This window comes from Rhinichthys klamathensis, unplaced genomic scaffold, assembly GCF_029890125.1.
Source record: "Rhinichthys klamathensis goyatoka isolate OS25496 unplaced genomic scaffold, OSU_Roscu_1.1 h1tg000562l_1, whole genome shotgun sequence".
NCBI lineage: Eukaryota > Metazoa > Chordata > Actinopteri > Cypriniformes > Leuciscidae > Rhinichthys > Rhinichthys klamathensis.
Genome location: NW_026607028.1, coordinates 315,470 through 337,273, shown reverse-complemented (window position 1 = coordinate 337,273; position 21,804 = coordinate 315,470). Strand labels below are relative to the sequence as shown.

The following is a 21,804-nucleotide window of genomic DNA, read 5'->3' as shown; positions in this document are numbered from 1 at the left end:
TTAGCCAATCATAGCAGCGAGTGTCGATGAAGTTAGCCAATCACAGCAGCGAGTGTCGATGAAGTTAGCCAATCACAGCAGCGAGTGTCGATGAAGTTAGCCAATCACAGCAGCGAGTGTCGATGAAGTTAGCCAATCACAACAGCGAGTGTTGATGAAGTTAGCCAATCACAGCAGTGAGTGTTGATGAAGTTAGCCAATCACAGCAGCGAGTGTCGATGAAGTTAGCCAATCACAGCAGCGAGTGTCGATGAAGTTAGCCAATCACAGCAGCGAGTGTTGATGAAGTTAGCCAATCACAGCAGCGAGTGTCGATGAAGTTAGCCAATCACAGCAGCGAGTGTCGATGAAGTTAGCCAATCACAGCAGTGGGTGTTGATGAAGTTAGCCAATCACAGCAGCGGGTGTTGATGAAGTTAGCCAATCACAGCAGCGAGTGTCGATGAAGTTAGCCAATCACAGCAGCGAGTGTTGATGAAGTTAGCCAATCACAGCAGCGAGTGTCGATGAAGTTAGCCAATCACAGCAGCGAGTGTCGATGAAGTTAGCCAATCACAGCAGCGAGTGTCGATGAAGTTAGCCAATCACAGCAGTGAGTGGTGATGAAGTTAGCCAATCACAGCAGCGAGTGTTGATGAAGTTAGCCAATCACAGCAGCGAGTGTTGATGAAGTTAGCCAATCACAGCAGCGAGTGTTGATGAAGTTAGCCAATCACAGCAGCGAGTGTTGATGAAGTTAGCCAATCACAGCAGCGAGTGTTGATGAAGTTAGCCAATCACAGCAGCGAGTGTTGATGAAGTTAGCCAATCACAGCAGCGAGTGTTGATGAAGTTAGCCAATCACAGCAGCGAGTGTTGATGAAGTTAGCCAATCACAGCAGCGAGTGTCGATGAAGTTAGCCAATCACAGCAGTGAGTGTTGATGAAGTTAGCCAATCACAGCAGCGAGTGTCGATAAAGTTAGCCAATCACAGCAGCGAGTGTTGATGAAGTTAGCCAATCACAGCAGCGAGTGTCGATGAAGTTAGCCAATCACAGCAGCGAGTGTCGATGAAGTTAGCCAATTTAGCAGCCATATCACCCTGTAGCCCAAGACTGGTTGCCCACTGAAGCTAAGCAGGGCTGAGCCTGGTTAGTACCTGGATGGGAGACCTCATGAGAAAACCAGGTTGCTGCTGGAAGAGGTGTTAGTGAGGCCAGCAGGGGGTGCTCTCCCTGCTGTCTGTGTGGGTCCTAACGCCCCAGTATAGTGTTGGGGACACTGTACTGTCAAAAGAGCACCATCCTTCGGATGAGACGTTAAACCGAGGTCCTGACTCTCTGTGGTCATTAAAAATCCCAGGATGTCTTTCGAAAGAGTAGGGGTGTAACCCCGGCATCCTGGCCAAATCTGCCCATTGGCCTCTGTCCATCATGGCCTCCTAATCATCCCCATATACTGATTGGCTTCATCACTATCTCCTCTCCACCAGTAAGCTGGTGTGTGGTGAGCGTACTGGCGCAATATGGCTGCCGTCGCATCATCCAGGTGGATGCTGCACATTGGTGGTGATTGAGGAGATTCCCCCTTCCTTGTAAAGCGCTTTGAGGTCCCAGATAAAGCGCTATATAAATGTAACAAATTAATCACAGCAGCGAGTGTCGATGAAGTTAGCCAATCACAGCAGCGAGTGTCGATGAAGTTAGCCAATCACAGCAGCGAGTGTCGATGAAGTTAGCCAATCACAGCAGCGAGTGTCGATGAAGTTAGCCAATCACAGCAGCGAGTGTCGATGAAGTTAGCCAATCACAGCAGCGAGTGTCGATGAAGTTAGCCAATCACAACAGCGAGTGTCGATGAAGTTAGCCAATCACAGCAGCGAGTGTCGATGAAGTTAGCCAATCACAGCAGCGAGTGTCGATGAAGTTAGCCAATCACAGCAGCGAGTGTCGATGAAGTTAGCCAATCACAGCAGCGAGTGTCGATGAAGTTAGCCAATCACAGCAGCGAGTGTCGATGAAGTTAGCCAATCACAGCAGCGAGTGTCGATGTAGTTAGCCAATCACAGCAGCGAGTGTCGATGAAGTTAGCCAATCGCAGCAGCGAGTGTCGATGAAGTTAGCCAATCGCAGCAGCGAGTGTCGATGTAGTTAGCCAATCGCAGCAGCGAGTGTCGATGAAGTTAGCCAATCGCAGCAGCGAGTGTCGATGAAGTTAGCCAATCGCAGCAGCGAGTGTCGATGAAGTTAGCCAATCGCAGCAGCGAGTGTCGATGAAGTTAGCCAATCGCAGCAGCGAGTGTCGATGAAGTTAGCCAATCGCAGCAGCGAGTGTCGATGAAGTTAGCCAATCGCAGCAGCGAGTGTCGATGAAGTTAGCCAATCACAGCAGCGAGTGTCGATGAAGTTAGCCAATCACAGCAGTGTGTTGATGAAGTTAGCCAATCACAGCAGCGAGTGTCGATGAAGTTAGCCAATCACAGCAGCGAGTGTCGATGAAGTTAGCCAATCACAGCAGCGAGTGTCGATGAAGTTAGCCAATCACAGCAGCGAGTGTCGATGAAGTTAGCCAATCACAGCAGCGAGTGTCGATGAAGTTAGCCAATCACAGCAGCGAGTGTCGATGAAGTTAGCCAATCACAGCAGCGAGTGTCGATGAAGTTAGCCAATCACAGCAGCGAGTGTCGATGAAGTTAGCCAATCACAGCAGCGAGTGTTGATGAAGTTAGCCAATCACAGCAGTGTGTTGATGAAGTTAGCCAATCACAGCAGCGAGTGTTGATGAAGTTAGCCAATCACAGCAGCGAGTGTCGATGAAGTTAGCCAATCACAACAGTGTGTTGATGAAGTTAGCCAATCACAGCAGCGAGTGTCGATGAAGTTAGCCAATCACAGCAGTGTGTTGATGAAGTTAGCCAATCACAGCAGCGAGTGTCGATGAAGTTAGCCAATCGCAGCAGCGAGTGTCGATGAAGTTAGCCAATCGCAGCAGCGAGTGTCGATGAAGTTAGCCAATCACAGCAGTGTGTTGATGAAGTTAGCCAATCACAGCAGTGTGTTGATGAAGTTAGCCAATCACAGCAGTGTGTTGATGAAGTTAGCCAATCACAGCAGCGAGTGTTGATGAAGTTAGCCAATCACAGCAGCGAGTGTCGATGAAGTTAGCCAATCACAGCAGTGTGTTGATGAAGTTAGCCAATCACAGCAGTGTGTTGATGAAGTTAGCCAATCACAGCAGTGTGTTGATGTAGTTAGCCAATCACAGCAGTGTGTTGATGAAGTTAGCCAATCACAGCAGTGTGTTGATGAAGTTAGCCAATCACAGCAGTGTGTTGATGAAGTTAGCCAATCACAGCAGCGAGTGTTGATGAAGTTAGCCAATCACAGCAGCGAGTGTTGATGAAGTTAGCCAATCACAGCAGCGAGTGTCGATGAAGTTAGCCAATCACAGCAGTGTGTTGATGAAGTTAGCCAATCACAGCAGCGAGTGTCGATGAAGTTAGCCAATCACAGCAGCGAGTGTCGATGAAGTTAGCCAATCACAGCAGCGAGTGTCGATGAAGTTAGCCAATCACAGCAGCGAGTGTTGATGAAGTTAGCCAATCACAGCAGTGTGTTAATGAAGTTAGCCAATCACAGCAGCGAGTGTTGATGAAGTTAGCCAATCACAGCAGCGAGTGTCGATGAAGTTAGCCAATCACAGCAGCGAGTGTCGATGAAGTTAGCCAATCACAGCAGCGAGTGTCGATGAAGTTAGCCAATCACAGCAGCGAGTGTTGATGAAGTTAGCCAATCACAGCAGTGTGTCGATGAAGTTAGCCAATCACAGCAGCGAGTGTTGATGAAGTTAGCCAATCACAGCAGCGAGTGTTGATGAAGTTAGCCAATCACAGCAGCGAGTGTTGATGAAGTTAGCCAATCACAGCAGCGAGTGTTGATGAAGTTAGCCAATCACAGCAGCGAGTGTTTACTTCCATTACTGCAAGAGGTAATGCTCTTCGAAAATAAGTGTTTGAAAATGAAGATGAAAATAATAATTGTTACAAATATTGGACCTTTTTTGGTGCATAAACTGTCAAAACTTTCATAAACTAACCTTGAGAATCATTATATAATATGTGAAACTGCATTGCATGTCCCCTTTAAGGATGCATGTATGGAAATGAAGCTGAAGGGGTATACAGATGCAGTGGCTAGTGAAAAATGTAAAATAAACTATTTAGCCCTAATATTTAGCTGAAATATCTTAATTTTGATCTCACCACCGATGTCGGAGTATTCCTCAGCGCGAAAGCTCTGCTCATTCTCAGTGTTCTGGTTGATGAAGCACTGTATGGTGGGACAGTGGACTATGAGAGCGCTGCTGGCCTGGCGCAGGAGACCCTCCAGATACCTGACCACAGGAGAACACAAACACAGCATCCACATTTACACCAGAGACCAGAAAACATTAAACCACAAATCCCATATCTAGAACCACAGCACGACTGTATGTGGTCAATGACTCGCTCATAAAGCAGTCAGCTGTGTCATTCCTGAATAGTCAGCAGTGTTGGGGAAAGTTCCTTTTAAAAGTAACTAATTGTGTTACTTAGTTGCTTTTTTGGAAAGTAATGCATTTTTACTAGTTCTCACCTGAACTAGGCTTGTTCGGGCCAAAATATAGCTTTTTCATTTAAAGGCTCTTTCACACTAAAGTTGAAATGAATAAGCCTCAGGCTGAAAAATGCGCATTCACTCCTTTACAGTAGAGGGCGCCGCTCAATAAACCCGTCACTTGTGATGTCATTCTGGATCATAGCAATAAAAAAATGAAGCACAAATGTGATGTTTATCTAAAGTCATTTTTGCATTTTAGAACGCTTGAAGTGGATCATCGAAGGTCAGAAGCAAAGACAATGGTTAATAAAGTGAGATTAAATACATAAAGTATATTTGTATTATTTAGCATATTTAATTGCAGGTTTGGGTGATATTCTGAATTTTTTCCATTTCACTGTTTTTATTCATTTTGAGGAATACTGAATTTGTGCAAGTGAGATGAGTAAATGCTCATAATTATTCTAGAACTACAATATTCACACACAGCGCACACAAAGCATCTGCACTTAATCACCTTCTGAAAAAATACAATACATTGTGTTATAAAGTCGCAATTGTGTTATAAAGTCAGAATTGTGTGATATAAAGTCGCAATTGTGTTATAAAGTCAGAATTGTGTGATATAAAGTTGTAATTGTGTGTTATAAAGTCAGAATTGTGTGATATAAAGTCGCAATTGTGTTATAAAGTCAGAATTGTGTGATATAAAGTTGTAATTGTGTGTAATAAAGTCAGAATTGTGTGATATAAAGTTGTAATTGTGTGTTATAAAGTCAGAATTGCGTGATATAAAGTCGCAATTGTGTGTTATAAAGTCAGAATTGTGTGATATAAAGTTGTAATTGTGTGTTATAAAGTCAGAATTGTGTGATATAAAGTCGCAATTGTGTTATAAAGTCAGAATTGTGTGATATAAAGTCACAATTGTGTGTTATAAAGTCAGAATTGTGTGATATAAAGTCGCAATTGTGTTATAAAGTCAGAATTGCGTGATATAAAGTCGCAATTGTGTTATAAAGTCAGAATTGCGTGATATAAAGTCGCAATTGTGTTATAAAGTCAGAATTGCGTGATATAAAGTCGCAATTGTGTTATAAAGTCAGAATTGTGTGATATAAAGTTGTAATTGTGTGTAATAAAGTCAGAATTGTGTGATTTAAAGTCGCAATTGTGTGTTATAAAGTCAGAATTGTGTGATATAAAGTTGTAATTGTGTGTTATAAAGTCAGAATTGCGTGATATAAAGTCGCAATTGTGTGGCATAAAGTCAGAATTGTGTGATATAAAGTTGTAATTGTGTGTTATAAAGTCAGAATTGTGTGATATAAAGTCGCAATTGTGTTATAAAGTCAGAATTGTGTGATATAAAGTCGCAATTGTGTTATAAAGTCAGAATTGTGTGATATAAAGTCGCAATTGTGTTATAAAGTCAGAATTGTGTGATATAAAGTCGCAATTGTGTTATAAAGTCAGAATTGTGTGATATAAAGTTGTAATTGTGTGTTATAAAGTCAGAATTGCGTGATATAAAGTTGCAATTGTGTGTTATAAAGTCAGAATTGTGTGATATAAAGTCGCAATTGTGTTATAAAGTCAGAATTGTGTGATATAAAGTTGTAATTGTGTGTTATAAAGTCAGAATTGCGTGATATAAAGTTGCAATTGTGTGTTATAAAGTCAGAATTGTGTGATATAAAGTTGTAATTGTGTGTTATAAAGTCAGAATTGCGTGATATAAAGTCGCAATTGTGTGTTATAAAGTCAGAATTGTGTGATATAAAGTTGTAATTGTGTGTTATAAAGTCAGAATTGTGTGATATAAAGTCGCAATTGTGTTATAAAGTCAGAATTGTGTGATATAAAGTTGTAATTGTGTGTTATAAAGTCAGAATTGCGTGATATAAAGTCGCAATTGTGTTATAAAGTCAGAATTGCGTGATATAAAGTCGCAATTGTTATAACGTCAGAATTGTGATATAAAGTCAGAATTTCACAATATAAAGTCGCAACTGTGTGTTATAAAGTCTGAATTGCGTGATATAAAGTCGCAATTGTGTTATAAAGTCAGAATTGCGTGATATAAAGTCGCAATTGTTATAACGTCAGAATTGTGATATAAAGTCAGAATTTCACAATATAAAGTCGCAACTGTGTGTTATAAAGTCTGAATTGCGTGATATATTGCTGTACGATTACGCTCTAAAGCTGGAAAAGCTGGAGGAAATATGATTTTCTGAAAGGTGGCACGGCCTGAACAGTTTGCGTTTCGCTGCTGTGACCTCGTTCTCATCTTGGGTTTGATCATTCCTGGTCTAAACGGTTAGTAATGACTCTTTAACCAGCGGCTGGGAACTGCGGGACACACAGGTGTCTGGCCCTGGAAGCTGAGGAACCCTCTGAGGTCTCACCAGTTAGTGTAGAGAGTCGTGATGGTCTGCGCCCCGTACGAGTCGAGAGGCTGGGTCTGCTGAAGCAGGACGCTCTTCACGAGCCGAGCCACGTCGATGCTGATGTAACAGCTGAGGCACTGGAGACTGGAAGCATACGCCTGGATCCCGGCCAGCAGGTCGGAGGGACGGGCGATCTCGTGGGTGCTCTGGTTATACCCCGCCATCTGCACGATCACCCTGCAAATCTCCACGGGTTAGGCTGAACCAAACAGTGCTCTCCGTTGAGATTAATGATAATAATTGAGATAACGAAATGCTTTTTCATCTATATTTTACAGTTGTGAACACTCTCAAACAAGCCTTTAAAGGAATATTCCGGTTTGAGAACTTTACTTGTGGCATAAAGTTGATGAAACGTCCAGAAGTCCTGATTAGAATGAGGCATGTACAATGTAAGTGAAATGAATGTTGAGGCTGTAAACGTTAAAATAATCTGCTTTAGAAGTATAACCACAAGACAGCCACCTGGTGAAGCCCTTGAGACGACCCCTGTCCTGCAGATCTGTGCTGTTCAGCGGGGAAGCATTGAGACGGCAGAAGTCATTAAAAGTTCGCTTCCTAACCTTTTCTGTTTAACGTCTAATTTTACAACTTTATAGCCATGATGCCTAAAACCCTAAAACAACACGCAATTTTACATAATTTAACATAAAATTATAAAAAAAAAATTTAGCCTCCCATGTCTGGTTTCATTGTTTGCACTTCATGATAATCTTGATTTTATTTGTTTACAACATGACATCATGACTTTGCGTAAACATACACGCCACTTTCAAGTCAAGTGGCGTAGACTGATCTCATGAAATGGCGTATGTATGACACGCCAATTCGTATTTCCATTTTTGGCGTGCTATCAACACGCATAATCGCTTTTCAGCGTGTTTATCAACGCCTTTGACTTAACGTTACATTACTGTATATATCAATATATGACCTACCCCAACCCCGTCCCTAAACCTACCCGTCACTGGGGTTAATACCATTTATGAGTCTTCCCCTACCATCCTAGGAAAACAAATATCGCACCACAGATGTAGATATAGATTTTGCTTCGTTTCACTCGGACATTTAACGGCGTAGACATACACGCAAAAGATTTCGGCGTGGACGTACACGCGGATAGCTCAAAATGCGTATAGATAACACGCCACTTGACTTGAAAGTGGCGTGTATGTTTACGCAAAGTCATGATGTCATGTTGAGTGGCGTGTTATCTATACGCATTTTGAGCTATCCGCGTGTGTGTCCACGCCGAAACGAACCGTCATATTTTGCGTGTATGTGTACGCCGTTAAATGTCCGAGCGAAACGAAGCAAAAAGTATATCTACGTCTGTGGTGCGATATTTCTTTTCCTAGGATGGTAGGGGAAGACTCATAAATGGCATTAACCCCAGTGACGGGTAGGTTTAGGGACGGGGTTGGGGTAGGTCATATATTGATATATACAGTAATGTACGTTAAGTCAAAGGCGTTGATAAACACGCTGAAAAGCGATTATGCGTGTTGATAGCACGCCAAAAATAGAAATACGAATTCGCGTGTCATTCATACGCCATTTTATGAGATCAGTCTGTTGTTTAAATAAAGCGACGTAACCTGGGATATTCCTTTAAGAAGATTCCTCTGAGAGGATGTTCCTCAAACTCATCAGTGCAGTTTCACAGTGAACACTACAGAAGTGAGTGTACTTGTTGAGTCTGATCTCCAGCTGTGTGAGCAGGAACTCGCCCGGCACAACGATGTGTTTGAAGACTGTGAAGTCAGCGCAGACGCTGAAGGAAGCGCACAGTTCTGTCAGCGCCAGGTGCATCTTGTCCAGACTGCAACAGAAGAGAGCCGTCAGCTGGCACATCCATATATGAAAGATCATATCTATACTGAATCTGTCGGATGATGCATACTTTGTGACGAAGGCTCTGTCCTTCCTGAGGCTTTCCGTCCCTGGTTTCTCTTTCGGCACGTCTCCTCTCTTTGGTACCGGTTTCTTCAGCTTCTTGTTGCGCGCTGTGCTGATGGTCTCGGCGCTGTGTTTGGGCAATAACTAAAACACAACACTCGTGGGTTTACTGGCTTTTTTGATTTTTGGGCATTCATGTCCATTTTTTTTAACTACACTATATATATTCTTTAACCTAAAACCAGACTACTTTCATTTTAATTTAGATTAGGTTGATGTTCACACTGAGTTCAGTAGATTTTAGAGAACTGTCTTCTGTACCTTCTCGTTTAGGTTACACTGTTCGGCACATATCTCCAGCACAACCGTACACGTCTGGCGGGAGATCTCCTCCAGGAACGCCACACACAGCTTCAAGCTTTGCTTCTCCATCTCTTCCGTCTAGCCCACGCACACACACACAAGAACAATAGGACAGAACATCATTGAAAATGATCTATTGAAGGGATAGTCTACAAATTCTGCCATCATTTACTCCGCCTCAAGTTGTTTCTAACCTGTATGAATTTCTTTGTTCTGCTGAACACAAATGAAGAGATTTTGAAGAAAGTTTGTAACCAAACCATTTTGGGGCGTTTTGGGGAAAAACATAGTCAATGGTGGCCCAGAACCAAAATATCTTCCTTTGTGTTCAACAGAACAAAGAAATTTAAATAGGTTTGGAACAACTTGAGGGTGAGTAAATCTTTTTTTTGGTGACATACCCCTTTCATTTTCCTTAAACGACATATTATGCTGTTTTACACAGTCTGGATGTTGTTTCAGGCTCCACTAGAACAGGTTTTCCTGCTTGAATGTTGATTATTCTCCTCATATTCTCCATTGTTGCGGCTCCTCTCTTCCCAGTCTGTCAGTAACGCTCTGTTTACTTTCTGTCTCTATGAAGCCCCTCCTTCTGAAAAGCACACTGTGCTCTGATTGGTCGGCTGGAGCAGTGTGTTGTGATTGGTCGAGCGCTTCGAGGGTGTTTGGGAAATGTCCCGCCCCTTCCCATAACCGCCAGTTTAACACACTACTAACTAACTCAACCAGGCCCCGCCCCTTTATTCTGCGTATTAATTATTATAATGAGGAATATTGTGACGCGTTCGTTCCCGGGAGAAACTCAAGACTAATGGAGGCGTTTCGGGAGTTCAGGAACACTGACACTGATATAGAGGAGAACTGGAGCTTGTTCATGATCAAACAGCAACATCACACACTAAACACAGATGGAGAAAAGCTGAATATGTGCTCTTAAAACAGATAGCAGTAAAATAGTGGTGCAACTGATCACAAAACTCACGGTTCGGACCATTTACAGTTTTTCGGATCAGAAAAAAAAAATATATATATATATGGTGTGGGGGGGGGGGGGGGGGGGGGGATTAATGTAACTTTGCTTTTCATTAATTATTTAAAGCTCACTTGCAGTACCCTGCTATAGAGAGCACTGACCTCCTCGGGACAGAGTGCATGGAGACTCTGGCTGAAGTGTGAGCAGACGAGAGGGAACGCCATCAGGTACCGTTGCATAGACACGTCCTCGCCGCTCTGAGAGAACATCTTCTCAAACACACGCGAGTGGAAACTGAAGATCACAGGCAGCAGAAATCAAGAAGAGTCCATTTTCTTTTATTAAAGCTCAGTGGATTGACAGAACATCTCAGAAGAGACTCACCAGAGGATGGAGAGATCGGCCGTCTCACAGAGGAGCTCGTTCACCGTGTCCATCATCCGGGTGTGGAACTGGGCCATGTTCATGATCTTAGCGAGCTCAGGGTAATCCTTCAGAGCCAGAGACGCTTTACCCACACTGGTGTACGCCTGAAGAACACACACACAACACCTGAAGAACACACACAACACCTGAAGAACACACACAACACCTGAAGAACACACACAGCACCTGAAGAACACACACACAATACCTGAAGAACACACACAACACCTGAAGAACACAAACACAACACCTGAAGAACACACAGAGCACCTGAAGAACACACACACAACACCTGAAGAACACACACACAATACCTGAAGAACACACACAACACCTGAAGAACACACACAACACCTGAAGAACACACACAACACCTGAAGAACACACACACAATACCTGAAGAACACACACAACACCTGAAGAACACAAACACAACACCTGAAGAACACACAGAGCACCTGAAGAACACACACACAACACCTGAAGAACACACACAACACCTGAAGAACACACAGAGCACCTGAAGAACACACACACAACACCTGAAGAACACACACACAATACCTGAAGAACACACACAACACCTGAAGAACACACACAACACCTGAAGAACACACACACAATACCTGAAGAACACACACAGCACCTGAAGAACACACACACAACACCTGAAGAACACACACACAATACCTGAAGAACACACACAATACCTGAAGAACACACACACAACACCTGAAGAACACACACACAATACCTGAAGAACACACACAACACCTGAAGAACACAAACACAACACCTGAAGAACACACAGAGCACCTGAAGAACACACACACGACACCTGAAGAACACACACACAATACCTGAAGAACACACACAACACCTGAAGAACACACACAACACCTGAAGAACACACACACAATACCTGAAGAACACACACACAGCACCTGAAGAACACACACACAACACCTGAAGAACACACACAGCACCTGAAGAACACACACACAACACCTGAAGAACACACACAACACCTGAAGAACACACACAGCACCTGAAGAACACACACACAACACCTGAAGAACACACACACAATACCTGAAGAACACACACAACACCTGAAGAACACACACACAACACCTGAAGAACACACACACAACACCTGAAGAACACACACAGCACCTGAAGAACACACACACAACACCTGAAGAACACACACAGCACCTGAAGAACACACACAGCACCTGAAGAACACACACACAACACCTGAAGAACACACACACAATACCTGAAGAACACACACAACACCTGAAGAACACACACACAACACCTGAAGAACACACACACACAACACCTGAAGAACACACACACAACACCTGAAGAACACACACAGCACCTGAAGAACACACACAGCACCTGAAGAACACACACACAACACCTGAAGAACACACACAACACCTGAAGAACACACACAGCACCTGAAGAACACACACACAACACCTGAAGAACACACACAGCACCTGAAGAACACACACACAACACCTGAAGAACACACACACAACACCTGAAGAACACACACAACACCTGAAGAACACACACACAACACCTGAAGAACACACACAACACCTGAAGAACACACACACAGCACCTGAAGAACACACACAACACCTGAAGAACACACACACAACACCTGAAGAACACACACAGCACCTGAAGAACACACACAACACCTGAAGAACACACACACAACACCTGAAGAACACACACACAACACCTGAAGAACACACACAGCACCTGAAGAACACACACAACACCTGAAGAACACACACACAACACCTGAAGAACACACACACAACACCTGAAGAACACACACAGCACCTGAAGAACACACACACACACAACACCTGAAGAACACACACCTGAAGAACACACACACACACACACACACACACACACACACACACACACACACACACACACACACACACACACACAACACCTGAAGAACACACACACACAACACCTGAAGAACACACACACACCACATCTGTGATAGCATCTACCATTAGGAGATATCATGAGGAAGCATGGCATTAGTTTTCACTGTTATGCTGATGATACTCAGCTGTATATTTCTTCACGTCCTGATGAAACTTTACCAATTCACAAAATTAATGGAATGCATAGCTGATATAAAACTGGATGACTAGTAATTTCCTACTACTAAATTCTGAAAAAACAGAGATTCTAATTATTGGACAAAAAACTTCCTCATGTAATAACCTAGAACACTGTCTAACACTCGATGGCTCTGTCAAGTCTTCGTCGTCGGTTAGGAACCTGGGTGTGTGGGTGTGTGTGTGTGTGTGTGTGTGCTCTTTGATAGCAATCTTTCATTTGAAAGTCACGTGTCTAGCATCTAGCATTCTTCCATCTTAAAAATATATGTAAATGACGTCATATGCCCTTATTGACGAATGTGGAACAGTTAGTTCATGCGTTCATGAGCTCAAGGCTAGATTACTGTAATGCTCTACTGGGTGGTTGCCCTGCACGCTTAATAAACAAACTCCAGCTGGTCCAAAACGCAGCCGCTCGAGTTCTTACCAGAACCAGGAAGTATGACCATATTAGCCCGGTTCTGTCAACACTGTTTTGAGCCAACTCAAGTTTTTTTTAAATGATAGTCAGATTTACGAGAAATTTCAGTCTGGTTTTAAATCAGGTCATAGTACAGAATCTGCACTTTTACGAGTCATGAATGACATTTTGCTCAGCACTGACACAGGGCAATCTGTGGCTCTGGTCATGTTGGACCTCAGCTCTGCTTTTGACCTGGTCGACCATGATATTTTAATTTCTCGTCTTGAAGCATGTACAGGTTTTAGGGGCATGGTGTTGAAATGGTTCCGCTCATATTTGTCTAACAGAAGCTACTCTGTTCGCATCGGGAAACAGTGTTTATCTAAAATGAAACTTGGGTCCGGCGTTCCGCAGGGTTCTATCCTTGGGCCAGAACTATTTAATCTGTATATGTTACCTCTGGGTTCTATTTTAACTAAACATGGGGTTTCTTTCCACCTATATGCTGATGATACCCAAATTTACTTGCCCCTAAAACGTGATGATAAGTTTGCCCTAAAGTTTGCCTGGACTGTATAAATGAACTGAAACTATGGCTTACTGGTAACTTTTTGAGTCTAAATGAAAACAAGATGGAAATTGTCCTGTTTGGCCCCAGTGATCGCAGTACTCATGCCTATGACCTTCAAATGTTGTCAGCTTACAGTACCACCTGTATTTGAAATCCGGGGGTCTGGATTGATAACCACCTTAACCTTGAAAAGCAGATAAGTGCTGTGGTAAAATCCTGCTTCTTTCACCTTCGTCTCTTAGCTAAAGTAAAGCCATTTTTGTCTGGTAAGCATTTTTGAGATAGCTATGCATGCTTTTATAACATCCAGATTGGACTATTGTAATTCTTTATATATTGGAATTCCTCAGAAACATATCACCCGTCTACAATTATTCCAAAATGCAGCTGCACGCCTCCTCAAAGGAAAACGTAAATTTGAACATATTACACCGGTTCTGATCTCGCTTCATTGGCTACCAATTAAGTTTCGCTTTTTGTTTTTAAATCGTTGCAGAATTTATCTCTCCAGTACCTATCTGAATTGCTTCACCCAGAAATTAAATCAAGATCACTAAGATCGGGGGATTCGAACTTACTTTCTGTACCTAGGACCAGATTAAAAAATAGGGGTGACCGTACTTTCGCAGATTATGGACCCAAGCTATGGAATAGCCTCCCCTCAAATATCAGATCTGCCCAAACTCTGACACTTCAAAACCTCTTTGAAAACGCACCTCTTCTCACTAGCTTTTAATATACCCTGATGAGTCCGTCTTTCTCTCTTTGATGTGTACTTGTTGGTCTCGTGCATGTATTGTCTACCCTTTACTGCTTTGTTAAGCACTTTGGTCAACGCCAGTTGTTTTTAAATGTGCTATACAAATAAAAGTGTATTGTATTGTATTGTAACACTGCATTGGCTCCCTATTAAACATGGTATAAATGTTAAAATATTGTTGATTACTTACAAAGCACTAAATGGTTTAGCTTCCAGTGCTTGAGCGAGCTCTTAACGCATTATAGTCCTTCACGTCTATTGCGATCTCTAAACTCCGGCCAGTTGATAATACCTAGAATATCTAAATCGACTGCAGGCGGTAGATCCTTTTCCTATTTAGCACCAAAACTCTGGAACAGTCTTCCTACCATTGTCCGGGAAGCAGACACACTCTGTCAGTTCAAAGCTAGACTAAAAACACATCTCTTGACTTTGACCTAGCATACACATAACACACTATAGACTTCCATAATTCAATGTTAGGCTGCATAGATTAGGTCAGCCGGAACTGGGAACACTTCCCTTAAATCCAGATGTACTCGTTACATCATAAGAAGAATGGCATCTACGCTAATATTAGTGTATCTGTTTATCCCAAGGTTTACTGAAGTCAGCCGGATCCAGGCCGTATCCAGATCTGATGAAGGACCTGCGTCTGGACGCGACCTCAACGATGTACACACACACACACAATCACCAATGTATAAAAATCATGATTCCCACTCTGATAAATATTATAGGCGTATGAATGTATATAATTGATCAATCCGAGCCGTACCTGAAGTCTTAACCAGTCCAGTCTGAATGGTTTCAGGTCAAACTCTTCTCCTGCATCCACTGGGAAAGAGAAACACCAAAGAATATTAAGAAAGCGAATAAATGTGTGTGTCACAATTGGATCTGAATTCCTGCTACACATTTTATCTAATATACTGTAAGATGGCAGATGGCAGAAAGGGACTTTCATCTCATATCATATTTAAATTTATGAAATATACACTACCATTCAAAATTTTGGGAATGGTGAGATGATTTAATGTTTCTGAAAGAAGTGACTTCTGCTCACCAAGACGGCATATATTTTACTCACACACACACACACACACACACACACACACACACACACACACACACACACACACACACACACACACACACACACACACACACACACACACACACACACACACACACACACACACACACACACACTCCCAGTGACTAATTCCCTAAACAGTTTTAAAGACACTGAAGCTGCAAAACAAGGCAAGAAATAACAATAATCCCTTGAATGTATTTATTAGACAGGCATAAAAACAGGAATATTACACGTTGCACGATTATACAATATATGTGTCTGTGCTTCCACAAGTGTGTTCTGAACAAGTACTCGATGCATGTTGATCTGTGCGTGGGACAGAACTCACAGTGCTTGAGACTCATTGCAGAAAGAGTTGAGACGAATGACGACATGAGAACCGATTCTTCCTCCGGACACACGTACATGCCCTGAAACCAGAAGATGGAGTGAGAACGGCACATAAACGTCTGGTTGTGTGTGTCAGCGAGAGGACGGAGAGCTGCACCTGTATGGTGTCGTTGAGCAAGAGCGCATCGTACTGGGACAGGTACTGGAGATGGTAGCGCTGGAGGATGTATCTGTGCTGGACCAGAAGAACTCGCAGACGCTCCATGTGGAACAGCAGCTCTGCCAACTGTCTGCATCACACACACACACACATTCTTCAATTAGAGGCAATTTTTACTACTTGAAATAAATAAATAAAAAATCTAACTATGTTATAAAATATGAAAATTTGATTTTTTTTTCAGATCTTGGGAAAGTGTGCAGAGTTTGAGTTGTGTTGTGCTCAGGATGAAACTCACGAGTCTGCGTAATCTTCCGGTGTCTTGGTTTTCGGGATGTTCTCTGCGTGTCGCACGAGCCAGAGCACTTCATCCCGGGAGAACGACAGCGCCATGAACACGTATAAAGCCTAGAACAACCACAGGGTTCAGCACACAGATCTATGGAAGCTTGTAATTTTGACTTTTTATCTCACAATTATGACTTTTTTTCTCAAAATTGTGTGTTATAAAGTCAGAACTGCGAAATATAAAGTCGCAATTGACCCTTCGCAGGGAGCTTGATTGACAGGTGATCTGACCAATCATACTTCGCCATCCTCCATTTTGTCCGACAAAGCAGTCAGGAGAGTTAGTAGATTAACATGGGAGGATTTGAACTTGAAAAACGGAATGTACTGCTGCCTTTCCGCGGTTAAAACAACATTCCTTCTTATGTTCATTCATGTTTATTTGATGCTATAAATGAACTAGAAGGAAGAGATGATCGGATCACGAGCAGCTTTAACTGATGCTCTACAGCGATCTGTCACGACACATTAAAGAGCCACAAAACGGTATTTATTGTTTAAATTTCTTTTAAAAAAATTACCAAATTTGAAAGGTGAGACTGTTTAATATGTTTAATATCAAAAGTAACCGAAAAGTAACCTGGTCTGTCCTGTCTGTCAGCGTGTTGTCAGTCCGCGATGTATTTTTCACTGCGTGAGAACATGGTGTGTGTGTGTGAGAGGAGCGTAGCTTGTCGGACATAGCGACAGTAACTAAGGGGGGCGGGTCTTTGCGAACGGTCAATTGCAAGTTATAAAGTCAGAATTGCGAGTAATAAAGTCACATTTGTGTGTTATTATCACGCTTTGGCTGCGTGAGGCACATTCAGGAAGACGAAGAAGACGGATAACGATCAAACTCTATTTATGATTTATTATTTATGATTTATTATTTATGAACAAAACACGTACCAAACATAGCAAGCAGTAAAGACGTAGAACCGACCAGGTAGAAGTGAAAATAGGGAGACTATATACACAGACAAATGAGGAGACTAAGTGACAACAGGTGCACACTGTGAGTGATGACTGATACAGAAGGCAAAGCAAAAGTCCAAGACAGGTGTCACAGTGACAGTACGCCCCCTCCTGGAAGGCGCGGCCTCGCGCCGTAACGAAAGAAATGAAGGTGGGGAGTTGGGGGTTTGGGAGGAGGATGAAGCGGAGGGCTGGCAACAGGAGTGGGCGAAGGGCTGGAGAAGATTCCTGGGAGAAGAAGAAGAGGGTCCAGGCAGAAGGGAGGTGTATCCAAGGGGAAGACTTGTGACCCATGGTGGAGCCGATGGAGGGAGGAGCCATGGAGGTTGAAGGGCAGAGGGTTCTAGGGCGATGATGGACTGAGGCGGAACCGATGGGGGAGGATGACAGGGAGGAGACGGAAGTTCGACGAGCCATGGTGGAGCAGAGGCTCGGCGACTGAGGTGTAGACGGGGACACAGAAGGGCATGGTGAAGGCAGAGGGACTGAGGACCAAGGAGGAGCAGAAGGGAGGGAGGAGTCCAATAGAGCCGGGGAAACGAAGGGACGAGGCGAAGCCAGAGGAGTGCAGTTCAGAGGTGAAGGAAGGTGGAGGAGCGACCAAGGCGGATTCGGTGGGACGAGGGAGCCTGGTGGAACTGGTGAACTGATGGACCATGGCGGAGATGAAGGAGGTAGAAGCCAAGGGTGAGCTAGTGGATTGATGGGCCGATGTGGAATCCTGGACGCGGTGGCTGGAGTAGGATTCCAGCCATCCACAGTCCAAGATGGTGCTGAGGACTGGAAGCCATCTTGGCTGGAGACGAGGGCTCAGGTGTGACAGATATGACGTGAAGAAGCTCAGGCTTGACTGGTATGACGTGAAGAAGCTCTGGAAGGGTGGTCTTGACAGGACGAGACTCTGGAAGAGTGATCTTGACAGGGCGAGACTCTGGAAGGGTGATCTTGACGGGATGAGACTCTGGAAGGGTGATCTTGACAGGGCGAGACTCTGGAAGGGTGATCGGGACAGGGCGAGACTCTGGAAGGGTGATCGGGACAGGGCGAGACTCTGGAAGGGTGCTCTGGACAGGGCAAGACTCTGGAAGGGTGATCTGGACAGGGCGAGACTCTGGAAGGGTGATCTGGACAGGGCGAGACTCTGGAAGGGTGATCTGGACAGGGCGAGACTCTGGAAGGGTGATCTGGACAGGGCGAGACTCTGGAAGGGTGATCTGGACAGGGCAAGACTCTGGAAGGGTGATCTGGACAGGGCGAGACTCTGGAAGGGTTGTCTCGACGGGATGAGACTCTGGAAGGGTGATCTCGGCGGGATGAGACTCTGGAAGGGTGATCTTGACAGGGCGAGACTCTGGAAGGGTGATCTTGACAGGGCGAGACTCTGGAAGGGTGATCTGGACAGGGCAAGACTCTGGAAGGGTGATCTGGACAGGGCGAGACTCTGGAAGGGTGATCTGGACAGGGCGAGACTCTGGAAGGGTGATCTGGACAGGGCAAGACTCTGGAAGGGTGATCTGGACAGGGCAAGACTCTGGAAGGGTGATCTGGACAGGGCGAGACTCTGGAAGGGTTGTCTCGACGGGATGAGACTCTGGAAGGGTGATCTGGACAGGGCGAGACTCTGGAAGGGTGATCTGGACAGGGCGAGACTCTGGAAGGGTGCTCTGGACAGGGCAAGACTCTGGAAGGGTGATCTGGACAGGGCAAGACTCTGGAAGGGTGATCTGGACAGGGCGAGACTCTGGAAGGGTGATCTCGGCGGGATGAGACTCTGGAAGGGTGATCTTGACAGGGCGAGACTCTGGAAGGGTTGTCTCGACGGGATGAGACTCTGGAAGGGTGATCTGGACAGGGCAAGACTCTGGAAGGGTGATCTGGACAGGGCGAGACTCTGGAAGGGTTGTCTCGACGGGATGAGACTCTGGAAGGGTGATCTTGACAGGGCGAGACTCTGGAAGGGTTGTCTTGACGGGATGAGACTCTGGAAGGGTGGTCTCGACGGGACGAGACTCTGGAAGGGTGATCTCGGCTGGATGAGACTCTGGAAGGGTGGTCTTGACGGGACGAGACTCGAACGTGCCTGGGATTGCTGCTGCTGGAGCTTGCTGGTGCAGATGATCGTCCATTCAGTACCAGAATACAGGCTTTAGGACGTCATCTGCCCGGTCCATGAGGTGAGAAATTTCGTGGAACCTCTCAACATATTTTTCGATCCGTTGGTCGTCCTGGAAACGGGTTACAAGCCGATCTGAAGGATTCAGCAGGATATGGAGAATGCACATGTTCTCCTTAATACAGTCAGTCAAATAATTAGCAACTTTTTAGGTGGGGTCGGTTCTTCTGTCACGCTTTGGCTGCGTGAGGCACGTACAGGAAGACCAGGAAGACGAAGAAGTCTATTTATTATTTATGAACAAGACATGTACCAAACATATCAAGCAGTAAAGATATAGAACCAACAAGGAAGAACTGAAACTAGGGAGACTATATACACAGACAAATGAGGAGACTAAGTGCAACAGGTGCACACGGTGAGTGATGATGACTGATGAGGATGATTACAGGTAACAAGTGAAACTGATTAACAAGAAAACACATGGTGCACAAACACAAAAGTCCAAGACAGGTGTCACAGTGACAGTTATAAAGTCAGAATTGCGAGTTATAAAGTCAGAATTGCGAGATATAAAGTCACAATTGTGTGTTATAAAGTTATAAAAATGCACAATTATCTTCTAAAATGTTTTATTCTGTGGTAGAAACAAGCTTCCACAAGAGATCTGGGTTAATGTATATGAAAAAAATTAAAAATTAAAAGAGTGATTGAAACCTTGGGTCCAAGCAGTGCAGGCTCATCCTCCAACACTTTGATGAGTTCCTTAAGAGCGTTTCTCAGAAAGCCTCGCTTCTCTCTCCGCACGGCTCCGCTGCAGAACAACACTTTCAGTTCTCTATCAGTTCTTTATCCATTCTCTATCCATTTCAGTTCTTCAATAACCGTTGCGCAGCTAAGATGACCACTGTGAAGGCTAGACTGTGTAATGCAGAATCTTGTTCTCTACTTGTATTATCTGTGTAACCTACAAGAATATCACGTGCTTTCCCAGCTAACAAACACATTATAACAACGTTTCACATTAAGTGACGTTTGTTTGGTTATGTGAACGTTAAGAGAACATTCAGATTTATCATTTTTCAAACATTATGGAAATGTTACTTTTTAAATGTTCTCTGAACGTTCTGAAACAAGTAGTAACATTTTTAAAAAAAACGTTAGACAAACGTCTAACAACGTTTTAGAAAAACGATATATAAATAATGTTTTTGTGCTGACGCTTTGAGAACATTATTAAAGACCAGATAACTTTGAACGAATGTTCTATTAATGTTACTGGAAGAACATTTGTTCGTAACGTTCAAAACCTTGACAGAACGTTCCCTGTTCGCTGTTTTATTTTAAAAGTCAAGGGCAATCACTGATAATGATTTTTTTCTTTCATCCCTGAATTTGAAACGAGTTCATACTTTAGATGCTCACCAGTTAGCGATGACATACTCTTTACATTCCTTGATCTCGGGAATACGCTTATTGTACCTGGAAAAGAGTAAGATAAGAATGAAGCTTGATGAGAAACACGAGTGAACTCATGAGAGTCACGCAGCATCTTCCGTGTGTTACCCTTTGAGACTGTCGAAGAGTTCCTCGGAGAGCTTGTGTATGTTGAGCACCTCGTCTCGGATGACTGTGATGTACAGGCCACTGCGCAGAGCCAGCTTCCACAAGCTCTGAGATCCAGCGTTACTGTTCAGACTCCCGTGGCACAGCAGGAACCCAACTGGAGAACACAACAACACAACTACACATCAACACAACCCCGACTGGAGAACACAACAACACATCTACACATCAACACAACCCCGACTGAAGAACACAACAACACATCAACACAACCCCGACTGGAGAACACAACAACACAACTACACATCAACACAACCCCGACTGGAGAACACAACAACACAACTACACATCTACACATCAACACAACCCCGACTGGAGAACACAACAACACATCTACACATCAACACAACCCCGACTGGAGAACACAACAACACATCTACACATCAACACAACCCCGACTGGAGAACACAACAACACATCTACACATCAACACAACCCCGACTGGAGAACACAACAACACATGATGTTTTATTAACAAAGTTCGGGAGGAGCACGTTCAGATAATTAAACCTAATTAAACACACGTGGAGCACATTCAGATAATCAAACCTAATTAGACACGAGTGGTGCT

General features: G+C 43.9%; 1 protein-coding gene across 1 annotated transcript in view; it reads right to left on the bottom strand.

Annotated features, from left to right (window-relative positions):
* Positions 1-21,804, bottom strand: part of nckap1l (NCK associated protein 1 like) — a 50,229-nt gene that overhangs the window by 14,970 nt on the left and 13,455 nt on the right. Inside the window, exons 9-22 of the mRNA XM_056239417.1 lie at positions 21,174-21,330; positions 21,033-21,089; positions 20,325-20,421; positions 16,488-16,597; positions 16,187-16,319; positions 16,028-16,109; positions 15,379-15,437; positions 10,651-10,796; positions 10,428-10,560; positions 9,252-9,371; positions 8,935-9,074; positions 8,722-8,853; positions 6,990-7,208; positions 4,242-4,372 (exon numbers count right to left, since the gene is read on the bottom strand). Coding sequence (XP_056095392.1) covers positions 4,242-4,372; positions 6,990-7,208; positions 8,722-8,853; positions 8,935-9,074; positions 9,252-9,371; positions 10,428-10,560; positions 10,651-10,796; positions 15,379-15,437; positions 16,028-16,109; positions 16,187-16,319; positions 16,488-16,597; positions 20,325-20,421; positions 21,033-21,089; positions 21,174-21,330 — 1,716 coding nt within the window. The remainder of the gene's footprint in view (positions 1-4,241; positions 4,373-6,989; positions 7,209-8,721; positions 8,854-8,934; positions 9,075-9,251; positions 9,372-10,427; positions 10,561-10,650; positions 10,797-15,378; positions 15,438-16,027; positions 16,110-16,186; positions 16,320-16,487; positions 16,598-20,324; positions 20,422-21,032; positions 21,090-21,173; positions 21,331-21,804) is intronic.